Source organism: Cornus florida, unplaced genomic scaffold (genome assembly GCF_030987335.1).
Source record: "Cornus florida cultivar Cherokee Brave unplaced genomic scaffold, ASM3098733v1 CherokeeBrave_3.0.0_Hap2_Chr08, whole genome shotgun sequence".
Taxonomy (NCBI): domain Eukaryota; kingdom Viridiplantae; phylum Streptophyta; class Magnoliopsida; order Cornales; family Cornaceae; genus Cornus; species Cornus florida.
The window spans coordinates 82,746,510-82,768,183 of record NW_026775578.1 but is presented as its reverse complement, the minus strand read 5'-3'; the positions used below and the strand labels follow the sequence as shown (position 1 = coordinate 82,768,183).

The following is a 21,674-nucleotide window of genomic DNA, read 5'->3' as shown; positions in this document are numbered from 1 at the left end:
ACAAAAAAATACCTATATATCTCCATTTCTTCTCTTTTCTTTTCCTTTTATTTCTTTCCAACCAAACCGGGCCTAAATACTATAATCTCACGTTTTCAAAAGTGGAATTGAGTCGACCTTATTTAATACAAATAAAATTTAAAGTATTTTTAGATATTGTTGTTATTTTTTTCGTCAATTCCATCAATCCAAACTGCCTAATGGCATGTTTCCAAGGCCCAAAAAAAAATATTACATCAAATATAAGCATGGATTAAAATGTTGTCTACTTGTATGAGGTCGGCCACGAGGTGGGCCAGCTAGTACCTATATATGTAAGACCTTGATTCTGAAGAACCAATATCTTCCTTCAGTCTATAACACCTTCCTTCGGTCTCTGTTTGTTTGTCTTGGCAGAAAAGAAAATAAAAGAGCAGAGAAGAAAGAAAACACGGATAATGTCGGAATCATCGTCTTCGCCGTCGGTTCCTACAGTGAAATCCGATGCGGAGGTAGAAGAAATGCTGGATCGGATGCTCACCCGTTTGGCTCTCTGTGACGACTCCAAACTCGAGACCTTGCTCTCCAAACTTCTTCCCCTCTCTATTTCCTCTCTTTCTTCTCACTCTCCGGCGGTCAGAAAGAAGGTACTGCTTCTTCATACTCTCTCTAAATACACACATCCATGCAGGTGTGATGTGTGTGTATATTATATATAATACGTGATTTTGCTGTAAGTTTCAGAATTGAGCCTTTTTATCACACCCAAATCAATTTCCCCAGCTTTTTTCTATCAAATAATTTATTGACATTATATTGATTCTGTATTGTGTAAGTTCTGGAATTGAGGTTCTTCCCCCTTCTCTGTGTGGAAAATTCTCTCTAAAATTGGACCCTCCCTCTCTCTCTTCATATTCGTACTAGTCCCTTATCTTATTTAATTATTACTTTATGGCGTGAATTTTTTTATAATAATGTTGGATCCAATAAGCTTTAAAATTGGGTATATTTCTCTATTTCTTACTGCAAATTTCACCACTCTCTTCTACTTCAGTATTAAAATTGTTCAAGTTATTATTATTTTTGTAATTACCAATGACTTGCGATTTTAAAGTCTGAAATGTTGATATGGTTTGACTTTGCAAAGCAAACTATAGGCTTCGAACTTGGTTGCAGGAAATAGCTTTATACTATGAAAATCTGAAGATTGTATTCATGGGCGGAGTTAGATATATTCATTTGGGGTCCAAACTAGAATCCATATAATAATGGACAATTTTTTTTTTTTTTTCACTAGATTTGGATTTTTAAAAGTAAGACTGAATTACATGTAATTTTCTTTTATAAACCATAACTAAGGCTTAGAATGAAACATTGTGGTTATGGGGTACTAGTTTGCGAAAGTTCTTATCACCAATATCGGAACTTCACACAATCAAAGGACCTCCTATTTCTTCACGCCACAAGGCACACCAAATGCAAAAATGAGCTGCCCTAGAGTTGTGCAAGCCCATTGTAAAAGCCTGCAAAATCTATTGAACCCCGAAGACCGCAAAAAGCATAGCCCAAATATCCGTAGGCACTGGGCAGTGCAATAGGTGTACTCACTAACTCCTCATTCCTCTTGCACATACAACACCAATTTATCACAATATGCTGCCTCTTCCTCAAATTTTCAATCGTCAAAATCTGTCCAAGACCGCTGTCCATCCAACAAAGGCTACCCTTGAGAGGGACTTTAGTTCTACAGATCGCTTTTGACGAGAAAGGTATTGATTGGTCACCTGCAATGCTGCAACAACTGATAAAAATGATCTCACTACAAATCCTCCATGCCTGGAGTCAACTCGATTCCGCTCATCATCACCTTCCCATGAGTGATATAATCTATTCTCTAGTCTTGAATTTGCCCTCCAAACTACACATCCCTTGTCACTCTCCTGTTGTCAAGTCGATATCAGTTGGCCACCATGATTTGCTTATTTACCGCAATCCTGAACAGTCTCGAAATATGCATGCAGGAGACCACATGACCACATTTACAAAATTCATTCCAATACTTACGAATAATTTTCTACAAGCCCACTCTTGCTAGGGCATTCACTTTGGAGCACCAACCTCCTCTTTCCTCTCCAACTTTTCTCTCTATAATTCTCCTCCACAATTTGTTTCTCTTCACCCCATATATCTGAAGCCATTGACCCATCAAGGCTTGATTAAACATGTTAAATTTCCTAGCACCCAATCCTCCCATTTGAAGAAATCTAATAAAACGCCTGTGCCCTTGAGTGACTGCTCCTTCCCACCCCAAACACTCTAATGTAGCCAAGAGCCTGTGCCCTCCATCACTAATAAAAAAGGAACGGAAATAAAAGGTTGCCATGTCTCAGCCCCCTAGAGCTACTAAATAGCCTGCAGGGGATCCATTCGCTAAAGACTGAGAATTTCACTGTTGAGACACAAAAGAGAATCCACCTTCTCCTCTTCTTACCGGAGCCCATTCTCTCCAAAATGTAAACCCAGAATTTTGAATTCCTATGGTCATATGTAAGCTTCTAACAAAGGGTGATTTGCATATGTTTACTCAGTTACACATCCTCTCAGGATGCTTGCATTTGAATTGTTTTGATATACACCTATTATTGCTGGATATAATTTCCTTTTCAATTTCTGCAATTGGACAGTTGTTGAGGTTCTGGTTTTGATCAATAATATGGATATTTGTCCTTGTGACCTATGATAGGTTATTGAGATCCTGAGTCATGTGAACAAGAGAGTGAAACACCAGCCAGAGATTGGTTTGCCGTTATCGGAGTTATGGAAGTTGTATGTGGAAGCAAATGCTGCTCCTATGGTTAAGAACTTTTGCATAGTATATATAGAAATGGCATTTGAACGACTAAATGTAGAGGTGTGTTTGGATTTCTCTGTTATTTAAAGTTTGATTTTTAAATTATGTTTTATTTGCTTTGGAATAGTTGCTACTTGCTTGCCATAATAACATCTGAAATTGATACCAACAGCATATGTTTTTATATTAATTTTAAATTTTTATTCTTTATATAGGAGAAGGAAAATATGGCACCCATACTTGTATCTAATATTTCGAAGCTTCCTCCTCAGCACCAGGAGATAGTCTTGAGAATCACTGCAAAGGTATATTATGGTTCTATACTTCTATCTATTTCACTGGTGAATTCTTTTTTCCATTTTCTCCTATTTATGTGTTATCCTATATATGTATTATATGCAATATGTATCCATGTATTTACATATAAAGTTGCTACAGATGTATATTTCAAAATTAAGAACAAGTCAGTAGTTCTTTCCTTTTTGTCCTATATACGTATTATAGCGCTTTTTGGCTATGATCCTTTCGGTATGGGGGGATATGCCCCTCTTGATCTCTTGACATATCTTTTTTTCCTAATATATTATCACTTAAGGAAAGAAAAAGAAGGTGTATATTCAGAGATGGTTCTAAGCCCTCTTTCTTACAGAAGGCTATTTTTCAAATCAGAATGATGATTTGATTTTGCTCATGTCTTAATATGTTGTATCTTGCAGGGTTCTCTCTCTTTATCTCTCTCCCTCTGCCTCAATCTCTCTCTTAAGTATCTCATACACACACTAAAACACAGAGAGAAAAACATCTATCCTCGGTTGTGTAATTAGGGAACCATATCTTGATTTTTAGCACAGTTTTCTGATTTTGTGATAACAGACTACAATGTGATCAACACTTTATCGTGGCCAAATCTTCAACCTTTTCTTGGTTTCAGGTGATTGGTGAATGTCATTCAACTCAAATTAATGATGAAGTTGCTGCAAAGTACAGGGCAATTAGTGGTTCTGAGGACACAAAGATATTTCTTGAATTTTGCCTTCACACAGTTTTATATCAACCACCATCTCAAGGGTCTGGAGTCCAATTTATTACTGTAGTAGTAAATTGATCTAAATTTTTTCTCCATTCTCTTATTACAAGAATTCTCTCTATCCTTGCAGTGGAGGATGCGCACCTGGGCTTTCAATTACTCAAAGTAACCGTGTCACTGGCAAAGATCCGTTGAAAAATGATTTGCTTATAATTAGAAAGGTGAAGTTAGTGGAAGTCTAAAACAATCCTATTCCCGAAATTTAGATGGTTAAGCTTATATATAATTTTTAAATTTTATTTATTTATTTGGCATGAGTAATTTAATTTTTATTTTATTTTCTGGTTAATTTGACTTCCTTTCTTTAGTTAGGGATCTTGAATGTCATTGATGCTATGGAGCTGGCGCCTGAACTTGTATATCCTATCTATGTATCTGCTTGTGCAGACTGGTATTGATTACTTTCTTATTGAGATAATTTAAGAAGTTATTTTATATTCCTTTTTTTGTTTCAAAATCTTGCATTAATCTTAGCACCGGATTATGACATCATGTTTAATGGTTGTTTTTTTCAAGGCAAGAGCCTGTTGTTAAGAGAGGGGAAGAGCTTTTGAAAAAGAAGGCTTCTGGTGCGAATTTAGAGGATGCAAACATGATGAACGAACTGTTTTTACTATTTAATGGTATGAAATGGAACAATGTTTAATTTTTTTATTTTTATTTTTAGTGGAAGCTAATTTTCTTTGTGCTTTTCCAGTTTAGTATATCCGTTGTTGCACCATTTAACTTCATGCTTAATCCATATTTAGACCCATTTTTTTAACTAATCGTACAAGAAGTTCAGGGATAAAATTTCATGCTGATAGATTGTGTGAGTTCTAAAAATGTTTTTGAATTTCTTAGGTATTGTATTTGTAAGACTTTCTTGCCCCAATTAATGAGATTGACATGTTTGAGCATATATGAGTCCTTTAAATGTTGTCTTGAAGTCTGCTCCCTATGTATGATGATCACTTTGATGCTTTAAAATTAACTGATGATGTCATTAGGCATCTGACTTACAAGCCAGGGCTTTGTCAATGGTGCACCTGATACATATTGGCTTAAGAAATGTATGCTTCAAGTTAACCTTTTTATTATTTATTTGAATCTCTTATAACTAACAACATATATATATATATATATATATATTTTATTTTATTTTTTTCTCTTTCCTTTATACTTTAATTGTTTTAACCATGTATCTTCTTTTGTTTTATGTTATATATTCAATCACTTGTAGTGTGCTTTTGAGATGTCAATATAATGATTAAATATGTTAATTTTTTTCATTTACAATCTCTCTCTTGTGCGCGCATGCGCTCTACCTGTCATAAGGTTTATGTTTCAACTAGTAGGTAATGAAACACCTTATTGTAAGATTTTGCCTCTGAAGAAATAAAATGACACAGCCTTGGAACGTAAGATAAAGTGCTGCTCCCCTCCCTTAGGAAAGGTGCCTTTCTTTTCTTTTTCTTTTGTAATTTTCTTTACTGGGAAACCTAAACAATCCCATTGAAGCAATAATATTCCTTTCTCTCAAAAATTGCTTGCCAAAAGAATCAAACAGTTTGAACATGAATTAATCATGGTACCAATTTAGAATAAATAGATGTAGGTTAATGCAAAACCAGAGAGGATACGGCTAAAGTTTTAAATATTGTTTGCTTCAGTTGGATGTTGTGGCATTTGTTTTTTTTTTTTTTTTGGAATGAGTTCAATAACTCACTTGAAAACCTTTGTATAAATTTGGTACTCCCTTAGGAATAGACAGCCTAAATCTGAATCTCTTTTTCGAGGTGAAATCTACCAACCTTAAAAAATGTTACTCATTTCGTGGCTGCTTCGTGAAAATGCTGTTGGTTGGAAATTGTATCCAGCCCACCACTCATTAGGACCCCCGGATGATAGATCAAAACTGGTTTATGGCTTCTTGTCTATCAATTGAAATTATAGTGTTCTTTAGATGTCTCATGGAGAAAACTCTGCAAGCGTTACTTATCAAAAAAAAAAACTCTGCAAGCGCATTCTGGGGATGTAGATCCTGTAGTAAGAGACCCAGATAGTGAAAACATCAGCTGCCAATGACCTGAGGAGGAGATCTTTGAAACTAGGACTGTCAACTTGGGAAGAATGTTGGATGTTTTACAACTATGTTTCCTTATATGAGCTTTGTCTAATAATGCTAATATCCAGCGGTTTACATTTTGAATTTAGCATTACACGTTCATTGGGAGTACTTTAGTCCATTTTTCAGATTTATTCCTAATTGTTTTCTTCACTCTCTCTCTCTCTCTCTTCCAGCTGTTTTTAGAAGAAACATTTAGAATAATATATTGAAACCTAATAAGATGGAGTTGTTTTGTAGAAAACTTAAGGGGCCTTGCAAGTCATTTCCTTGATGTATGCAAATGACATTTACTTCTATGCATTTATGTGATTGACTCCAATATTTCAATTTTCCAATATTTCAATTTATGTGATTGACTCCAATATTTCAATTTTCAAAAAGTAGGTAGACAACATCTTTAATTTTGATAGTTAACTCAACTCAGCAACACCTTTTTCCCCTCTCCATAGTGGAAGGTGCTCTTTGCTATATTTTTAGTTCAGGGGGCAACATGCCAAAACTTGTATGGTACAGGAGTTTTTTTTTTTTTTTTTTTTTGCAATTAATTCCAATTTATATAATAAAGTACGAAATTTGACATGGTGCCAAACTTGCTAAGACAGATCATATAGGATAACTGTTTTTCAGTTTTAGACTTTTAGCACATAATCAGTTGCTACTCTGGCCATTCTTTATGCATGTCTCAGGAGTCCTTAACCAACAATTTGAGGAGCTTGGGCTTATTACACCACCTTGTAAACACTTTCAAGAGGGCCAGAGAATGTTTTGTAAGACACCTTAATATAATGATATTGCGGTTGTGGATACATCTGAGAGAATTTCAAACATTAAACGTTGCATAGACTCCTTATAAAGGAATACAAGGTAAATTGACCTACCATCATACTGAATAAATCTTTGGTGCACCCCAGCTAATCACGTAAGCATCATCTAAGTATCAGATGCTATATACTAGTTTTAAGCACGAAGTTTTATGGGGATGATCATTGTCTTGATCATCATCATTGCCTTTATCCTATATGGATAGGGTTGGCCACATGGATTCTCTTTTTCCATTCCCTTCTATCACAAACCATTTCTTCTATTAGATTTATTTTTTAAAAAAATCATTTCTTATTACTTCATTCCATATTAATTTTGGTTGACCTCGTTTCTCTTGCCATCTACCCTCCATAGAATCCAATCTTCCTTATCTCACTGAAGCATCTAGAGTTCTACGTTGAATATGTCCATACCATAGAAGGTTTCCACGGCTGAGTTCATTGAATTGCTTCTGGTAATTCTAGTCAGACTTCGGAATCAATAACAAATGATTTTAGTTAGAAAGTTTTTTTTTTTTTTTTTTTTTTTTTTTTTTTTTTTTTTTTTTTTTTTGTGTCAAGGGCTAACTTCAGTCCTATAAACTACCATAGCACATCCAATATGCATAGCTGATTTGCATTTTATGCAGGTACTGCTGGAGCTGAACATATTGCACCAGAATCTAGAGTGAGTCCTGGGAATCCTGTTCTGAGAGTGAAGCTGATGTCTATTTTCTGCCGGTCAATCACAGCAGCAAATAGTTTCCCCTCAACTTTGCAGTGCATCTTTGGTTGCATATATGGTAAGCAGTGTAATTCTGATTCTTACATATTTATCCTTTTTTTCTAAGAAGCATGTGAGAATTTGTACCATTTTACGCATAGGAGAGTATTTTTGATAATAAAAGAATAGGGTTTACCGTTTAGCTACATGGATATAATATCTAAGAGTTATATATGCTGAAATTTCCTGTTGGATTATGAATTAACTGATGGACCTAGAGGGGAGTGAACAGGACCAACTTTGATTTATTTGTTTGTTTCTGGTTATATTGATGTAAACCATGTACCACAATCGCTTAGTTAAGAAAAAAAAGGGAACCACAAACAAGATATTATCAATTTTTTATGTGGGAAATCCAAATGGCTAAATACCACTTGATCTAATTTGGAACTCAATCATTCACCTGGGAAACAGTACAAGTTACTGCTAGTTATCGATTCATCGACAGCTCAGGTGTTGATTTACCATTGACAACAGCTTTGCCAATGGTGCGGACTTTGCTTTCTGAAATCACCAGCAGCTGGTCTCTAATCAACACAATGTCTCACTTGAGACCCTCCTCTTCACATTGATCATTAGCCTACACATGCAGCTATGGAGGATGGGTTGACAGAGAAGCTGTTGCTTTTAGAAGGCACAAAAACTATAACACGAGAGGATTTTGGCCAATATCGGGGATGTAATCAAAGAATTGGGGCTGGCGTATGAGGGGCATGAAGATGAGGTTCAAAACATCTTTCAATCCATTGAAGAGGACTGGAAAAGGGAGCAGCGGAATTGCACAGGAAGGGGAAAGAGAGCAAGTGGGGATGGAGGTGAGCTGGGAGTTTCAGAATGTCAGAATCTCCTTTCATACGTCAATTATGATCAATGAATTGGTAGGGAAAGCTAGAGGAGCTTGAGTGAGTCACATATTGGGTGCTGGTTAAAAACAAGCATTTGATTTTGCGATTATTCTAATTGCTCCCGAAGTTCTTCTAGTTCACTTTAGGCTTTACTAATAGGGTATATTAACTGACAACCTTCAGGTTAGGTCAAATCTCACCTAGATGGACATTTTGGTTTTAACTTTCACTTACACCCCATGTCAGATATTGAGTTAAAAATGGTGTGAAATATCATATGTGCCCCCACTTTTTAATGCAATATAATAGAAAATATTAGAAAAGCAAAAATACAAAAGTACCCCCATAATAGGATGAGCTCTCTCTCTCTCCCTCCATCAGTCTCTCTGTAAATCTATATATATATAAAGAAGGAATTTTGGGTTAAATATCCCAAAAAAAAAAAAAAAAAAAAATTGGGTGCGATTGTCGGTGATGATGATGAAAGGAGATGGGCTTTTGGTGGCGAAACTCCCAGTCGACACTCCAGCCCCAAGCCCCCCAAAGGTTCTCCACATCCTCCTGAGATTTCTCATACGGCTCCCTCATCTCCCTCGACAAGAAGGACCACCGTCTTTGGTGATGACCCAGTCACCAGAAAAGCCCTAGGCTTATTGGGTCCAATGAAATTGTGGGAATTAGGGTTTTTTTTGAATCGCTCTCTGTTCATCCCAATTTGAAATCTTAGGTCCCATACTGTACAGCTTGTTCGGATTAGGCTTGTCGTCCTCTTCTTCTTCGCCGACCAACAATTTGTTTATGTCAAATGTGGTGTAATTGTTGCTTTCAGTGGATGTTGATGTTGTTTATACCTCTTCGAGGACTCGTTGAGGCTCTGCATGCTTGCGAGAGTAGAAATGGCTTCGGATCTTGTTAAAGTCTTGCTCCGGCGTGCTGAACTTGCCGGCGCCGATAGTGCCACGTAGGATGACGATGGTGAAGACCAGACAAAGGAGGGTTACCTTACAATGTCGGAAAAATCTCTGGATTTATCGACCCTTTCGAGCTCCCAAACATCTCTCTATCATTTCTATATAGATTTACGTACATACGACACTATAACTTAAGACTATCCACAAAATCCAAAAGACTATCCATAGAGCTACAAGCCCTCCCATTGACTCAAGAGAATAAGTCATGTGTTCTAAAACTTGATATTCTTTTCAATTAAAAACCACTCGCAATAGCATGAGTCCTTGTAGGATATGGCTACGTAAAGGGTGTCGAACCACGAGGATTGTAAAGTTTATGGCCGTTAATTATTCAAGATTAATCCCAATTTGATCCGAGAATGATTGGATGATGATTGTTGTGTGATCTAAATTGCTTGAAAAAAAATACTAGACTTGAAATTAAAATGATTAAGTTTGCAAATGGAGCGACGACTAGGGAATTGACTTACCATCCCCATTGTAACTATGTCCGATTATATTTGCTTTAGGGAAAACTATATTAAGCATAGCAATGAATTGTGTGGCTTACACTCACAACAAATTCTTTAAGAGGATGAATGCACATACAATTCAAGAACTAAGCATGGTTCATCTTTGGTTGGTACAACTTGTTTACCTATCTAAATTAATCTAATATGTAGCACAAATTGTCTTCCCTAGGTATGATATATCAAAGTTCTTGCCTTGTATGCCATGTAAACATGTGTATAACTTGTCATTTCCATTGTCATTATGAAGATGATCTTGGCTCAAACATAATAAATTCTTTCTCAGACAAGAGGAGTTTTATCATGACATAATATAAACATTGAAATTCATTACAAAGTATGAAATACATGCAAAATGAAAGTTATACAACAAGCTATGCATTAACATAATGTTTCCCCAAAATACAAACAAATCAAGACATATTTACTTGGAGTTGGCTACATCAACTCCCTAAGAAGAGGTTTAGTTGCTCATCGTCAAGGTGGAGGCCTCCTTGGTGGAAGAAGACATCATCTCTAAGCTAGAATCCATGGATGAGCTTCAAGCTTCAAGGACCAATCTTTTTCTCTCTAGAACTCTTTCCTTTCTATCTCTAATTGAAGATAAGGTCTTCTATGCAAGACAAACTCAAATATATGCTTTGTGTGGTCCTCCAAGAGGTTAATTTCGAGCCCACATGGTCTGGTGCAAAATCCACTAAAATAGGGAAAGTAAGTTGCTTTTGAACCACTATTTGACAAAAAGTTGACCACAGGGGCGACTAGTTGCCAGGTGCCGTGGGGCGTGCGCTGGCGGGCTTCGACAGGGGAGGTTGACACTAGGCGACTAGTCGCCCAAAACGCAACTCTTTGCCCATTTTTTCCTTTTTGCTCCGGATTGGAAATTTGGCTTGGCAATTGGTCGCCAAGCCCAAGCTATAAATGGGCGACCAGTCGCCCATTCCGGGTGCATGGCTAGCTTCTTCTGAAATTGATCTTTCTTCATCATTAACTTGCTTTCCCTTGGGCTCGGCATTGAATATGAATGTGGATCAAGTATTTGAAGCCTTCAACGGGAACTCGCTTGGTTAGATTCATTGCTTGAAGTCCCGAAATTCCCGATTTAACTCGATTTTGAGGATAAGTGCCTGAAAATGGCGAAAACACACAAATGGCATAAAAGTAACAAATAAATAAATAAAACTAACTAACATGCATAAATAAGAGGGCTTGAATGTGCAACATTCGGCGCTTATCAATAAGGAAGATAGAATACTGAATTTGAGAGACCAAATAGGAGACTCCTTTCCCTCAAAGGATCTCTTATTCCTCTCATGACAAATACCCCACCAAATACAAAGGGGAGTAGCCCTCCAAGCATCTCTAACTTGGCTCTCCACTATACACCCTTTCCAAGCCTCTAACATGTCCACCGTGGAAAAAGGAAACACCCATGGAAGACCAAAAGCCACTAAAAATATAGACCAAACATCCCTTGCCACTGAACAATGAAGGAGAAGGTGGTTCACGGATTCACCCGACTTTTTACACATGTAGCACCAATTCACCCGATAGTAAGGATGCTTCCCAAGGTAGCAGTCCACGAAAAGAAAGCCACTTTCAAAGGAGCTTTCGTCCTCCAGATAGCTTTCCAAGGGAAAGAGGGGCGAACAGACTCCATCAAACTGGAATAGAAATACCTAACCTCAAAAGTCCCGTTGGAGTTGCCCTCCCACCCCGGTCACCATCTGGCAATAGGCTAGGAAATTTGCAACCTCTATAATCTCCCAATCATTGAACTGTCTACGGAACTGCACATCCCAAGTCACCCTCCCATTGTCGAGTCGATAATAGTCAGCAACCACAACGTGCCTATTTACAACAATCCTCAAAAGCCGAGGGAAACTAAGGGCCAAGGCTAAGTCCCTGCACCATCTGTCCTCCCAAAACCTGGCATTCCTTCCATTTCGATCTTTAAAGCGAATGCATTTTGAAAACTCATCCCAGCCCCCTCGAATCAACTTCCAAGAATCCATACCCGCCGGTCATCTCGTCTCCCTAGACTGCCACCCTCCATCGCCCTCTCCATGATGACAGGAGATAACCCGCCTCCAAAGCTTAGACCTCTCGCCCCCAAACCTCCACAACCACTTGCCTAACAACGCCTTATTGAAAACATCCAGCTTTCGAATTCCCAAGCCCCCTTTTTTAATGGGGGTGCACACCCTCTCCCAATTAACTAAGTGGTATTTGAAATCACCACCCAAACCTCCCCACAAAAACATCCTCTGAACCTCTTCGAGTCTTCTAACAACTGTCATAGGCATCGGAAAGACCGACATGAAATAGGTCGGGAGATTGGAAAGGGTGCTTTTCATAAGCGTAACCCTCCCCCCTTTTGACAAGTGTTGTTTCTTCCAACCTGACAGCCTCTTCTCAAACCGTTCCACAATCGGATCCCAAACAAAAATGCTCCTCGACGAGGTACCCAAGGGGAGCCCCAAATGAGAGATTGGAAAAGCGCCAACACCGCAACCTAAAATATCTGCTAAAGCCTGAATCTCCTCCACCACCCCAACTGGAACGATCTCACATTTCCCAATGTTGATTTTCAAGCCAGAGACAACTTGGAAACAAGCCAAAACACATCTCAAGTACCTCATGGTCAACTCTAGCATCACAAAAAACAATAGTGTCATCCACAAACAACAGGTGGGAAACAACTAACTGATTGGGTGCTCTACCCATAGAGAATCCCTGAATGATACCGAGCAGTTCCGCCCTCCCCATCAATCTACTAAAAGCTTCCATGATAATAATGAAAAGAAAAGGGGAGAGTGGGTCCCCCTGACGTAAGTCTTGAGAGTTGGAAAAAAAACCTGCTGGTGAGCCATTCACGAGAATTGAGAAACGAGTAGCCGAAATACAAAAAAAAAAAATCCATGCCCTCCATTTGTGACCAAAGGCCATTCTCTTCATCTGGTATATCAAAAAATCCCAGTAAACATGATCATAAGCCTTCTCTATATCCAGTTTGCATACAACTCCCGGAACACCACTTCTCGCCCTGGCCTCAATGCACTCGCTGGCAATCAAAACAGAATCCAGAATCTGGCACCCGCCCACAAAAGCATTCTGTGATTCTGAGACCACCCCGTCAAGAACTCTCCTCGTACGAGTGGCTAAGAGTTTCGCAATGATCTTATAACAGCCCCAACCAAGCTGATAGTCCTAAAGTTCTTTACCTCAATGGCACCACCCTTTTTGGGGACAAGGGTAATAAAGGAAGCATCAAGGCTCTTTTCAAACGTGCCATGCAAAAAAGAAAAAGCTGATTGTACCCATCACCTCATCCGTCACAATCTCCCAGTTATGTTGCAGAACAGATGAGGTAAACCCGTCCAGGGGGCTTTATCACCGTCGCAGCTCCTCAAAGCCTCCAACCCTCCTCCTCCCCGAATGGCCTCTCAAGCTAAGCAATGTCGTCGTCCGAGATAGCCGCGAATTCCCCATCTAGCAAGGGCCTCCAAGATGCAGTCTCCTCGAAAAGTTGCTTGTAGAAAGATACAAAACCATTTTAGATGTCTTCTTCCCTGGTAACCATAACCCCATTAAAACGAATTCTCCCAATGTGGTTACCTCTTTTGTGAGCGTTAGCCAACCGGTGGAAAAACTTCGTGTTACAATCGCCTTCCTTAAGCCAAAGGGCTCTAGACTTCTGTCTCCAAGAGACTTCCTTCAACTCCACAATCTCGCCAAACTTGGCCTTACACACCTTCCTTCTATTGACCTCCCGTGAGCAAAGTCCCTCCTCACCCTCCTTCCTATCCAAGTAAGAAATTTCAAGAAGTAGTTTGTTCTTGCGCCATTCAAGGTTGCCAAAAACCTTTGTTCCAAGACTTTATATCGCCCATTAACATCCTTAGCTTGGAGGCCAGTTGGAAGCTCGGAATGCCCTTAAACACATAGCCTGACCACCAACCCAGAATCATGTCTTTGAAGTCGTCAACCCGAAGCCACATATTTTCAAACCGAAAGGGCGATCTCCCTCTCCTCACCCCTCCACAGTCAAGGAGAATAGGAATGTGATCTGAGATCGATTTGGCCAATGCCACCGAGACACATCTGGGAACTTCTCCTCCAAACTTCCCGAAATAAGAAATCTGTCCAACCGTGACAACGTTGGTGCATCCCGACCACTAGACCACATATACTGGCCACCTTCCATCGGGAGGTCATAAAATCTGAAAAATCTGTCATAGCCGGGGTCCATCTACCCCCCGTGGACCTCTCACTTGGCACACGAACAACATTGAAATCTCCCCCTACACACCATGGAGTAGACCATCTAGATTTAGCCGCCCCCAACTCATCCCACAGTCCTCTCCTATCAGCATCCTCTCCCGGTCCATAAACACTGGAGAAAATCCACTGAGAGCTATCTTCCTCCAGCGAAAACAACAGAGAGATAGAGTACCTCCCTTTCAACACGTCAGCCTTCGAGACCCATCTTTTATCCCATAAAACCACGATACCCCCAGCCGTCCCCTCAGCGTCAATCACCTCCCAATCAACACACCTGCCTAACCATAGACTTTTCGAAACACGATCAGAAGCATTAGCCAGTTTGGACTCCTGCAGACATACCACGTGAACCCCCGACTTCTGGATGAGAGCCTTCACCACCTTTCTTTTGTTCGGGTCGTTCAAACCCTGAACATTCCATGACACAATTTTGAGCTTCATGGACGCAAGTCTTTCCCTCCTCCCCTCCTTCCTCCACTCCTTCTCTCACCCTTTCTCCATTCCTCTCTTCCCTATCTTCGTTCCTCCCATCATAATTAACACAGGAAAACAGGCTCTTCAGTTCTCTCATCCCCTTCCCACTTGGGTACCTTGTATGTTTCACCTGTGCCCATTCATCATCAACTGCTTGGAACATGTCATTAGATTGCTTCTCCTCCCCAGCACATGATAGACCCAACAACTTACTAGTACCTCCAATGCACTCCATAAACCACTCCCCATCACTCCCTTCCAGATTGGTAGCCATCGGCACCTCCCTAATGACTGCCAATGGAGTATCAATCCCAATGGTACCCCCATTCTCCCACACAGGCGGGGGATAACCAGGTTAGCGGAAGTGCATTCAGCCACAGTTAAGGTGTCACTGACAGAACACAAGAGCCATTCGGAACCCAAGCCTCAGATGTACATAGAGTCCTCCTGTTCTGCAAAACCAGAATCCGGCAAGCACATCTCAGCAAAATTGATCTTGTTCCCAGCCCAATGAAGCATCGCATCAGATCCCAGAGCATCAGCCTTTGGCCCTGGCATCAGATGGACAGAGAGACCTTCCTTGATCTGAACACCCGGAACCCTGCAAACCCGACTCAACAGCACCTTGCTTAGTCCCGGACCAATGGAGTTTCAAAACAGCTCTCAGAGAATTGGCAGTCCTACCATCAATCAGCAATTGAGTCCCTTGACCAATACACAAAATGACACTGCCATCGGCCTCACCACTTGGGATAAGCATAAGAGATCCACCTTTGATTCCCTCGCTTCCTGTCTCAGAGCATGAAGCGGTCCCTGTGAACTCTGAAAAAACCGACATCCCACCATCAACCTCACGTCTCTCTTTGGAACCCACTTCATCAACTGGCACTTCAGCTACTGGCGACAAACATGAACACCCGATTCCAAACCACCATCCACCATCCCATCAACCCTCCTCAACACTCCACAAGAAAGAGTAGAATAAGGAGTAGAGAGGGAAGAGAGCTTTGAAGGAAAGTCATAGCACATACCAGGAGTGTGGAACGTATTGGTGGACTTAACCCCCTTTTTTTTTTTTTTTTGTGCAATCGGGACCATCTCTGCCTCTTCGATCGGGAACCTCTAGTCCGGGAGTGAATCGGTCTTTGCAGCACCTCATCCAAATGGCCATTGGCGTTTCCCCTATGTCCTTGAACCGAAGGAGGCCTTAAATCAGAACATCGAACTGAGCCCTCCAAAGAACATTCGTCATTATCCCCTAAAAGGGGTCCATCCTGTAGAGGCCCAAACGAATTGCTGAGGACAGGCCCAACACATCGATCCCTAAGGACCCCAGAATGCTGCCCAAACATCTTAGAAATAACACTGGGCCTCCTTTGATGGTGGGTGGATTTAACATTGGGCCTCCTTTGATGGTGAGTGGAAATAACATTGGGCCTCCTTCGTGGTTCAAACGAGGCAGGGCGAGCCAAAAGACTTGGCCCAACACCCACATTATCGTGCAAGAACCTGTTCACATGTCCGAGTGAGGCCCGGACTGCATGCGGGCCGGATGAGCGCCCCCATCCTTCATGAGCCTGAACGCCTTTGAGCCTACGTGATGTCCATGTGGCCCAACCCGAGTGGGAAGAACATAAGACCCACGGCCCATCCTTTTGAAAGAGAGGTCGCGTGTCCTCCAACTACAATTCAAACCATAAGATCTGGAAACCTTATCCCTATCCTTATCCACAGATGCGTAATCCTTAGAGACCGTTGCATGCCAACCACGTGTCCCCTCTTTAACACCACTGAAACCACGCGCTAGCCGCATGTGAAGACCATTCCATCTTCTCTGATCAAATCCCTGGCCCTTCGCCATCATGATCCACCAGTCCTTTTCACTTAACAAATGGGAACCATCACCTCCCTCCAAACTCTCTGTCGTTGGTACCAGCTCCGGATTAAGCTCCTCCCACACAGCCACTTTATAGCAAAATCTATCATCATGAACGAAGACTGCCGGCGGGCACTCAGGACCGTCACTCACCAAGATACGGATGATCTCGGCATCCCGTGTCTCATCAGCATCCACCCAAACAAAGCCACCACAAAGATCCCCAATGGTCACAAAGAGAGCATGACACCAAAGGTGGAGGGCAGGCCGTACACCATCATCCTTTTCAGGCCTTTCTCCCTCAGCACCTCCGCACATCCCGTCCTGAAGCACCAAGCATCAACTCGTCACTTGCATGAAACTCCGACTCTCCCTCGTATGGCCTTGTTCCTTTACGAGAGCCTTTGGAATGGGGCTGACCATTGTAATTAGAATGAGGGCCCTTGATTGATCCGGAATTCCAAGCCCTGAACGTAGCGCCTCCCCAATCACGATGCCCTTCCCTCAGAACCCTACTGGCCTCAGCTTGTGAGGGGAGTCGAAAAAGAAGAAGAGAAGCGGCGAAACTCCGACCCCACATGAGATATTCCATGCTCGTTCAGCCCATTCAGGGATCTGACCACAGCTTCCCAGCTCTTTGTCAAACAAACCCACCAAACATGCCCCCAACACCTCTCTCCGTCTTCCAACAGATGCTCCATCAAGATAAATAGAAGGACTTCTGAAGGGATTAGCGGCCTTCACAGTACCGCCTTGATTGATGTGCTGCAGCCTAGCATTCTCAGTTTTGTTTTTTGATACCAGCTTTAGCGAGCAATTTCTTCTTCCTTTCTTAAATTTTCTTCGATTGTATTTTCACAACCAACACTCTAATCATCCTGATATCTCTTCAGGTATCTCTTCTTGGTAAAGATATATATATATATATATAGTTAGTGAGAAAAAAAGATTTATATATAAGGGAAGATATATATATAGTTAGTGAGAGAAGAAGATATATATATAAATATAGAGTTAGTGAAGGAAGGGAGAGAGAGAGAGGGGTTTAATTTTGGGGCATTTTGGTCAATAATTAAAATGAGTCTTACGGGTAATTGTGTCATTTTATACCTAAAACACTGTTTTTGTATGTCAACAGGAAGTCAAAAGGGTAGCATAGTAATTTTGCATGTAAAAAGTACTCTGACACTCCTGAAAAGTGATATTTGGGATGTGAGTGAAATACGGATCAATTCATCAAAATATGAGTGAAAGTTAAAACCAAAATGTTTATGCATGTGAGATTTGACCCAACCTGAAGGGGTGGCAGTGTAATTTACCCTGACTAATAACACATATAGGGTTTTTTCGCTTCTTTCTTTCAGCACGAAGTGATTCATCATGCTCAAATATGGGCTGATTGATGTTGGTAAGAGATTGCCATTGAAATATTGGTAAATGAATTCAATTAGTAGGGGCCATTGCTTGGTGCATGGTAAAAGTTTTGACTGCCTAGTGCAAGGGCTGGGTTTTAGTTCTGATTGTAAAAGTAATGCCAAAGGTATGTTTATATCCCCGTTCACCTCTCCAAGCATTGCACAAATAAGACCAACATGAGTTATTGGCCTTTTAAATCAGTTGCTGTTTGCATGCATTCTACATAATGTACAATGTGGTGAATAAGAATAAAATAAATAAATAAATACAAATTCAAATGAAAAATAAATAATTGAAATTGGTTGCTTCCAAAATATTTAAAAATGAATTCAAAAAATAAAATAAAATAGGAGACATGGCTTGTACTAAGAAAGAATGAAAGAAAGAGAATTCATGTGGCCGGCCAAGCACCCCCCCAACCCAAATTTCATATGGGAAAAAGGCATTGATGGTGTTAGTGGTGGTGGAGCAATTCAAAGTGGGTTCGCTTGGGATCTTACATAGTCTAGTTTAGAGTCCTATTCTATGATTATTCTAGAGAATGTTTTGAAATTTTTAGTATATTTTCTTATGCTTTTGGTAATTTGGAGATCTTCTGGACATGAGTTGTAGTTGTGATATTTGGGTCACATATTTGGTCAAGTTATATTATATGTTAATTTTTAATAGGTTTATTGCTAGTAAAAGTCTCTAAATTACCAAATATGAGCAAGTCATATGAGAGTTAGATATGCCTGGATGTCGTTATATATAGCCATGTAATGCTTCCAATTTAGTGGATAATTTCTTTTAGAGAAGTTTTTATGGAAATTGTGCCCTGAGGATTATCTGATGCAATTCCAAGTCTTAAGTTTGATGCCCAAGGTATTTTAGGAGGGATTCATAGCTTAAAAAATCCCACTTTAATGTTCTTCTCATCGATATTTCTAGTCCTTTAAATTTCTAACAAACCCTTCCTTTCCCAATCAATAAACCCCAGAATACAGAAAATGCATCACCACAGTCTCTCTACTCTTGATGGGTACTGTTCAGAATTCCAGAACACATTCAAAATTTGTCTCGCTTGCGTAATTATAACCCATTCATTGCTCCTTTCTCACACTTAGAAACTTTTAAAACCCATATCACCATCAACCTTTAGCCACAAAACCCAGTAATAAATAGTTACAAGAGCACCACTTTACTGCTGCCCTTCAACTATTGTGTCATCATAGCTAATGGGAGGTGTTGCTTAAGATGAGTTCGGTATTTGTTTTGCATTCTTTTATAGATTTTAAACTGCAAAAACTGGCGAGTCCGTGGATTATGTAAATGGGTAATAAAAGTTAGCTTACTAAATTGAACTCATCTTAAGCAAGCCTTAATCCCAATATTGTGTGATGAAAAATCAGCAAAGATAGTAAAGGGAAATATTATGCATGATTCTTGGAGCAATACATAGAAAGAGATAATTGATCATTTTAGGAACAAAGGCTTAGTTATTGTTACTTATAAAAAAAAAAAAAAAAAAAAAAAACTTAGTTATTGTTAATATTTGCCTTTCAGCTTATCCCACCTACTCGTGCTAATTCTGTAGCAGAACTAAATGATATCACTTTTGTTCTTTTGAATCATATTTATTTATTGATTTAGGAATTTTATTATTCTTTTTAATCTTCGTTAATTATTTCTGTTGTTTTGTTTGATATATTTTTCTTTTCTGTTCATTTGTCGGCCTACATGCTGCAATTTTTTTAGCTTTGTTTGAATTTTGCTTGTAATAGGAATTGGTACCACCTCAAGGTTGAAGCAGGCGGGAATGGAATTCACTGTTTGGGTTTTCAAGCATGTAAGGATCTTATTAATATACCTATTATTCTACGAAACATCAACAACCAAGCATATTGGAAAATCTCTCCCTTTTGTGCCTCTAAACATTTTGGGTGTGTTTGCAATGACATTTCCAGAATTACTTGCCAATTTTTGTTACTGAAGAATTGGAAATTGATATGTTCTGATACCAATTATCTGACAAAACAATTAAATTGTAAAATAATAAAGCAGAACAAAGTAAATCAGAGAGAGATTTGTGGAAAACCCCAAAGGGAAAAACCGTAGGATTTAACCCGCCAGAAACAATTCATTATAAAGAAAGTAATACAACCAACGCAATTCACTCTTCTTGTTGTGATTGATTTCTGTTGCTAGCGATTAACCGCATTGTTTTCTGATGGATGGATATTATGGTTGATACTTTGACCACTCAATCACACAATATGGTATGATATTCTATGAAAAGCTTAACTAGTGAACGAAAAGCTCTCACCACCGAGGGTTCCTCACCTTCCAAAGTAGAAGGTCGATGGTTCAAGTCCCCCATAAGGGCAAAGTGGGTGCAAGTTTTTTTCCAGGTAAAAAAAGGAGAAGATACAACAACAACAGAGCTCTCAATATTTTACTTCTTGATCTTTGTTTCTAATATCTTTTCCTGTATAAGAAGACCATTAATAAATCTATGGTGTTGAAATGATCAAAGGATCTCCTATTCCGTTCCCTCCAAAGACACCACCAAGCATAGAGTTCCTAACAAAAATTAAAACTACCCCGAATAAGAAATCTAATTGACTTGATATCTTAGATATGAGAAATAACCCTTGAATCTTATTGTTCTAGCCTCCAAAACAATAGGTCCTAGCCTAAAAGCCTAAATATGATTTTGGGAACCTTAAGAGAGTACAAGATGGAGCTGTGGTCTGGCCTTTGTTGGCTTTTTGTGTTTGTTCTTGGGAGTGCTCCCTTTTTGAGCGCCTTAAATGAAATCTTAATTATCAAAAAAAAAAAAAAAAAGCCGGCACGTTACAGCTGATATGTTGTGGGTTTTCATAACCCGGTAAATTGGGATGTAACCAGCTCAGAGGGTTTGAAGGCCATTAGGCATTATTTAATTAATGAATATAGTGATTAAAAGTTTAACATACTCTCTCACTATAAGAAGGGAAACCGAGCACTGTTAGCAATGGCTTCTAAAAGTACCACTGTTCCTTAATTACTAAGGTAGAAAGCTAAGAGCAATAAATCTCAATCCATTCCTTAGTCACTCTTTCACTTTCATATCTACTATAATCTATTCTAGGAGGATTGAGATACCACTCTCCGACCATATGAAGCCAGATCGAGCGTTGTTAAAAATGGCTACTATTTCTCTTTCCTATCTACTATAAACTATTCTCGGAGGATTGGGATCCCACTCTTTCACCGTATGGGTTGAGACCCAGCGTTGTTAAAAATGGCTTCTAAAAGCATAACCGTTCCTTAATAGCAAAGGTAGAAAGCTGAGAGCAGCAAGTCTCAATCCATTACTCAGTCACTTCCTCAGTCACTCTGTCTCTTTCATATCTAAATTATTCTTGGAGTTCGATAGTATAGAGAAAACAAAAGCTCTTGAAATCTCATCACCTGAGCACTTATAGATGTAGGAAAAAAATCTTATTGCCTCTCTAGTGCAATATTTTTATCAAGTTTTCTTCTAATGTTTCATGAGCGAGTTGCAAACTGATGCCCTTTTCTTTTTTGACCTTAAAACTTTTTTTTAAAACTGATGTCCTTTTCTTTTTTGTATTTTTTTTCCTCGTTATTCCATGTTGTTATTTTATTGGATGCAAATTATTTTAAAAATGATTATTTGACATTCTTTTTCCCTGTCACTTCT

At 39.5% G+C, this 21,674-nt stretch overlaps 1 protein-coding gene across 1 annotated transcript in view; it reads left to right on the top strand.

Annotated features, from left to right (window-relative positions):
- Positions 1 to 358: 358 nt before the first annotated feature.
- Positions 359 to 21,674, top strand: part of LOC132268214 (uncharacterized) — a 105,618-nt gene continuing 84,302 nt past the window's right edge. Inside the window, exons 1-9 of the mRNA XM_059769011.1 lie at positions 359 to 626; positions 2,723 to 2,890; positions 3,046 to 3,135; positions 3,762 to 3,898; positions 3,988 to 4,078; positions 4,226 to 4,308; positions 4,434 to 4,540; positions 7,478 to 7,630; positions 19,750 to 19,814. Of these exons, the coding sequence (XP_059624994.1) occupies positions 438 to 626; positions 2,723 to 2,890; positions 3,046 to 3,135; positions 3,762 to 3,898; positions 3,988 to 4,078; positions 4,226 to 4,308; positions 4,434 to 4,540; positions 7,478 to 7,630; positions 19,750 to 19,814 (1,083 nt within the window). The 5' untranslated portion in view covers positions 359 to 437. The remainder of the gene's footprint in view (positions 627 to 2,722; positions 2,891 to 3,045; positions 3,136 to 3,761; positions 3,899 to 3,987; positions 4,079 to 4,225; positions 4,309 to 4,433; positions 4,541 to 7,477; positions 7,631 to 19,749; positions 19,815 to 21,674) is intronic.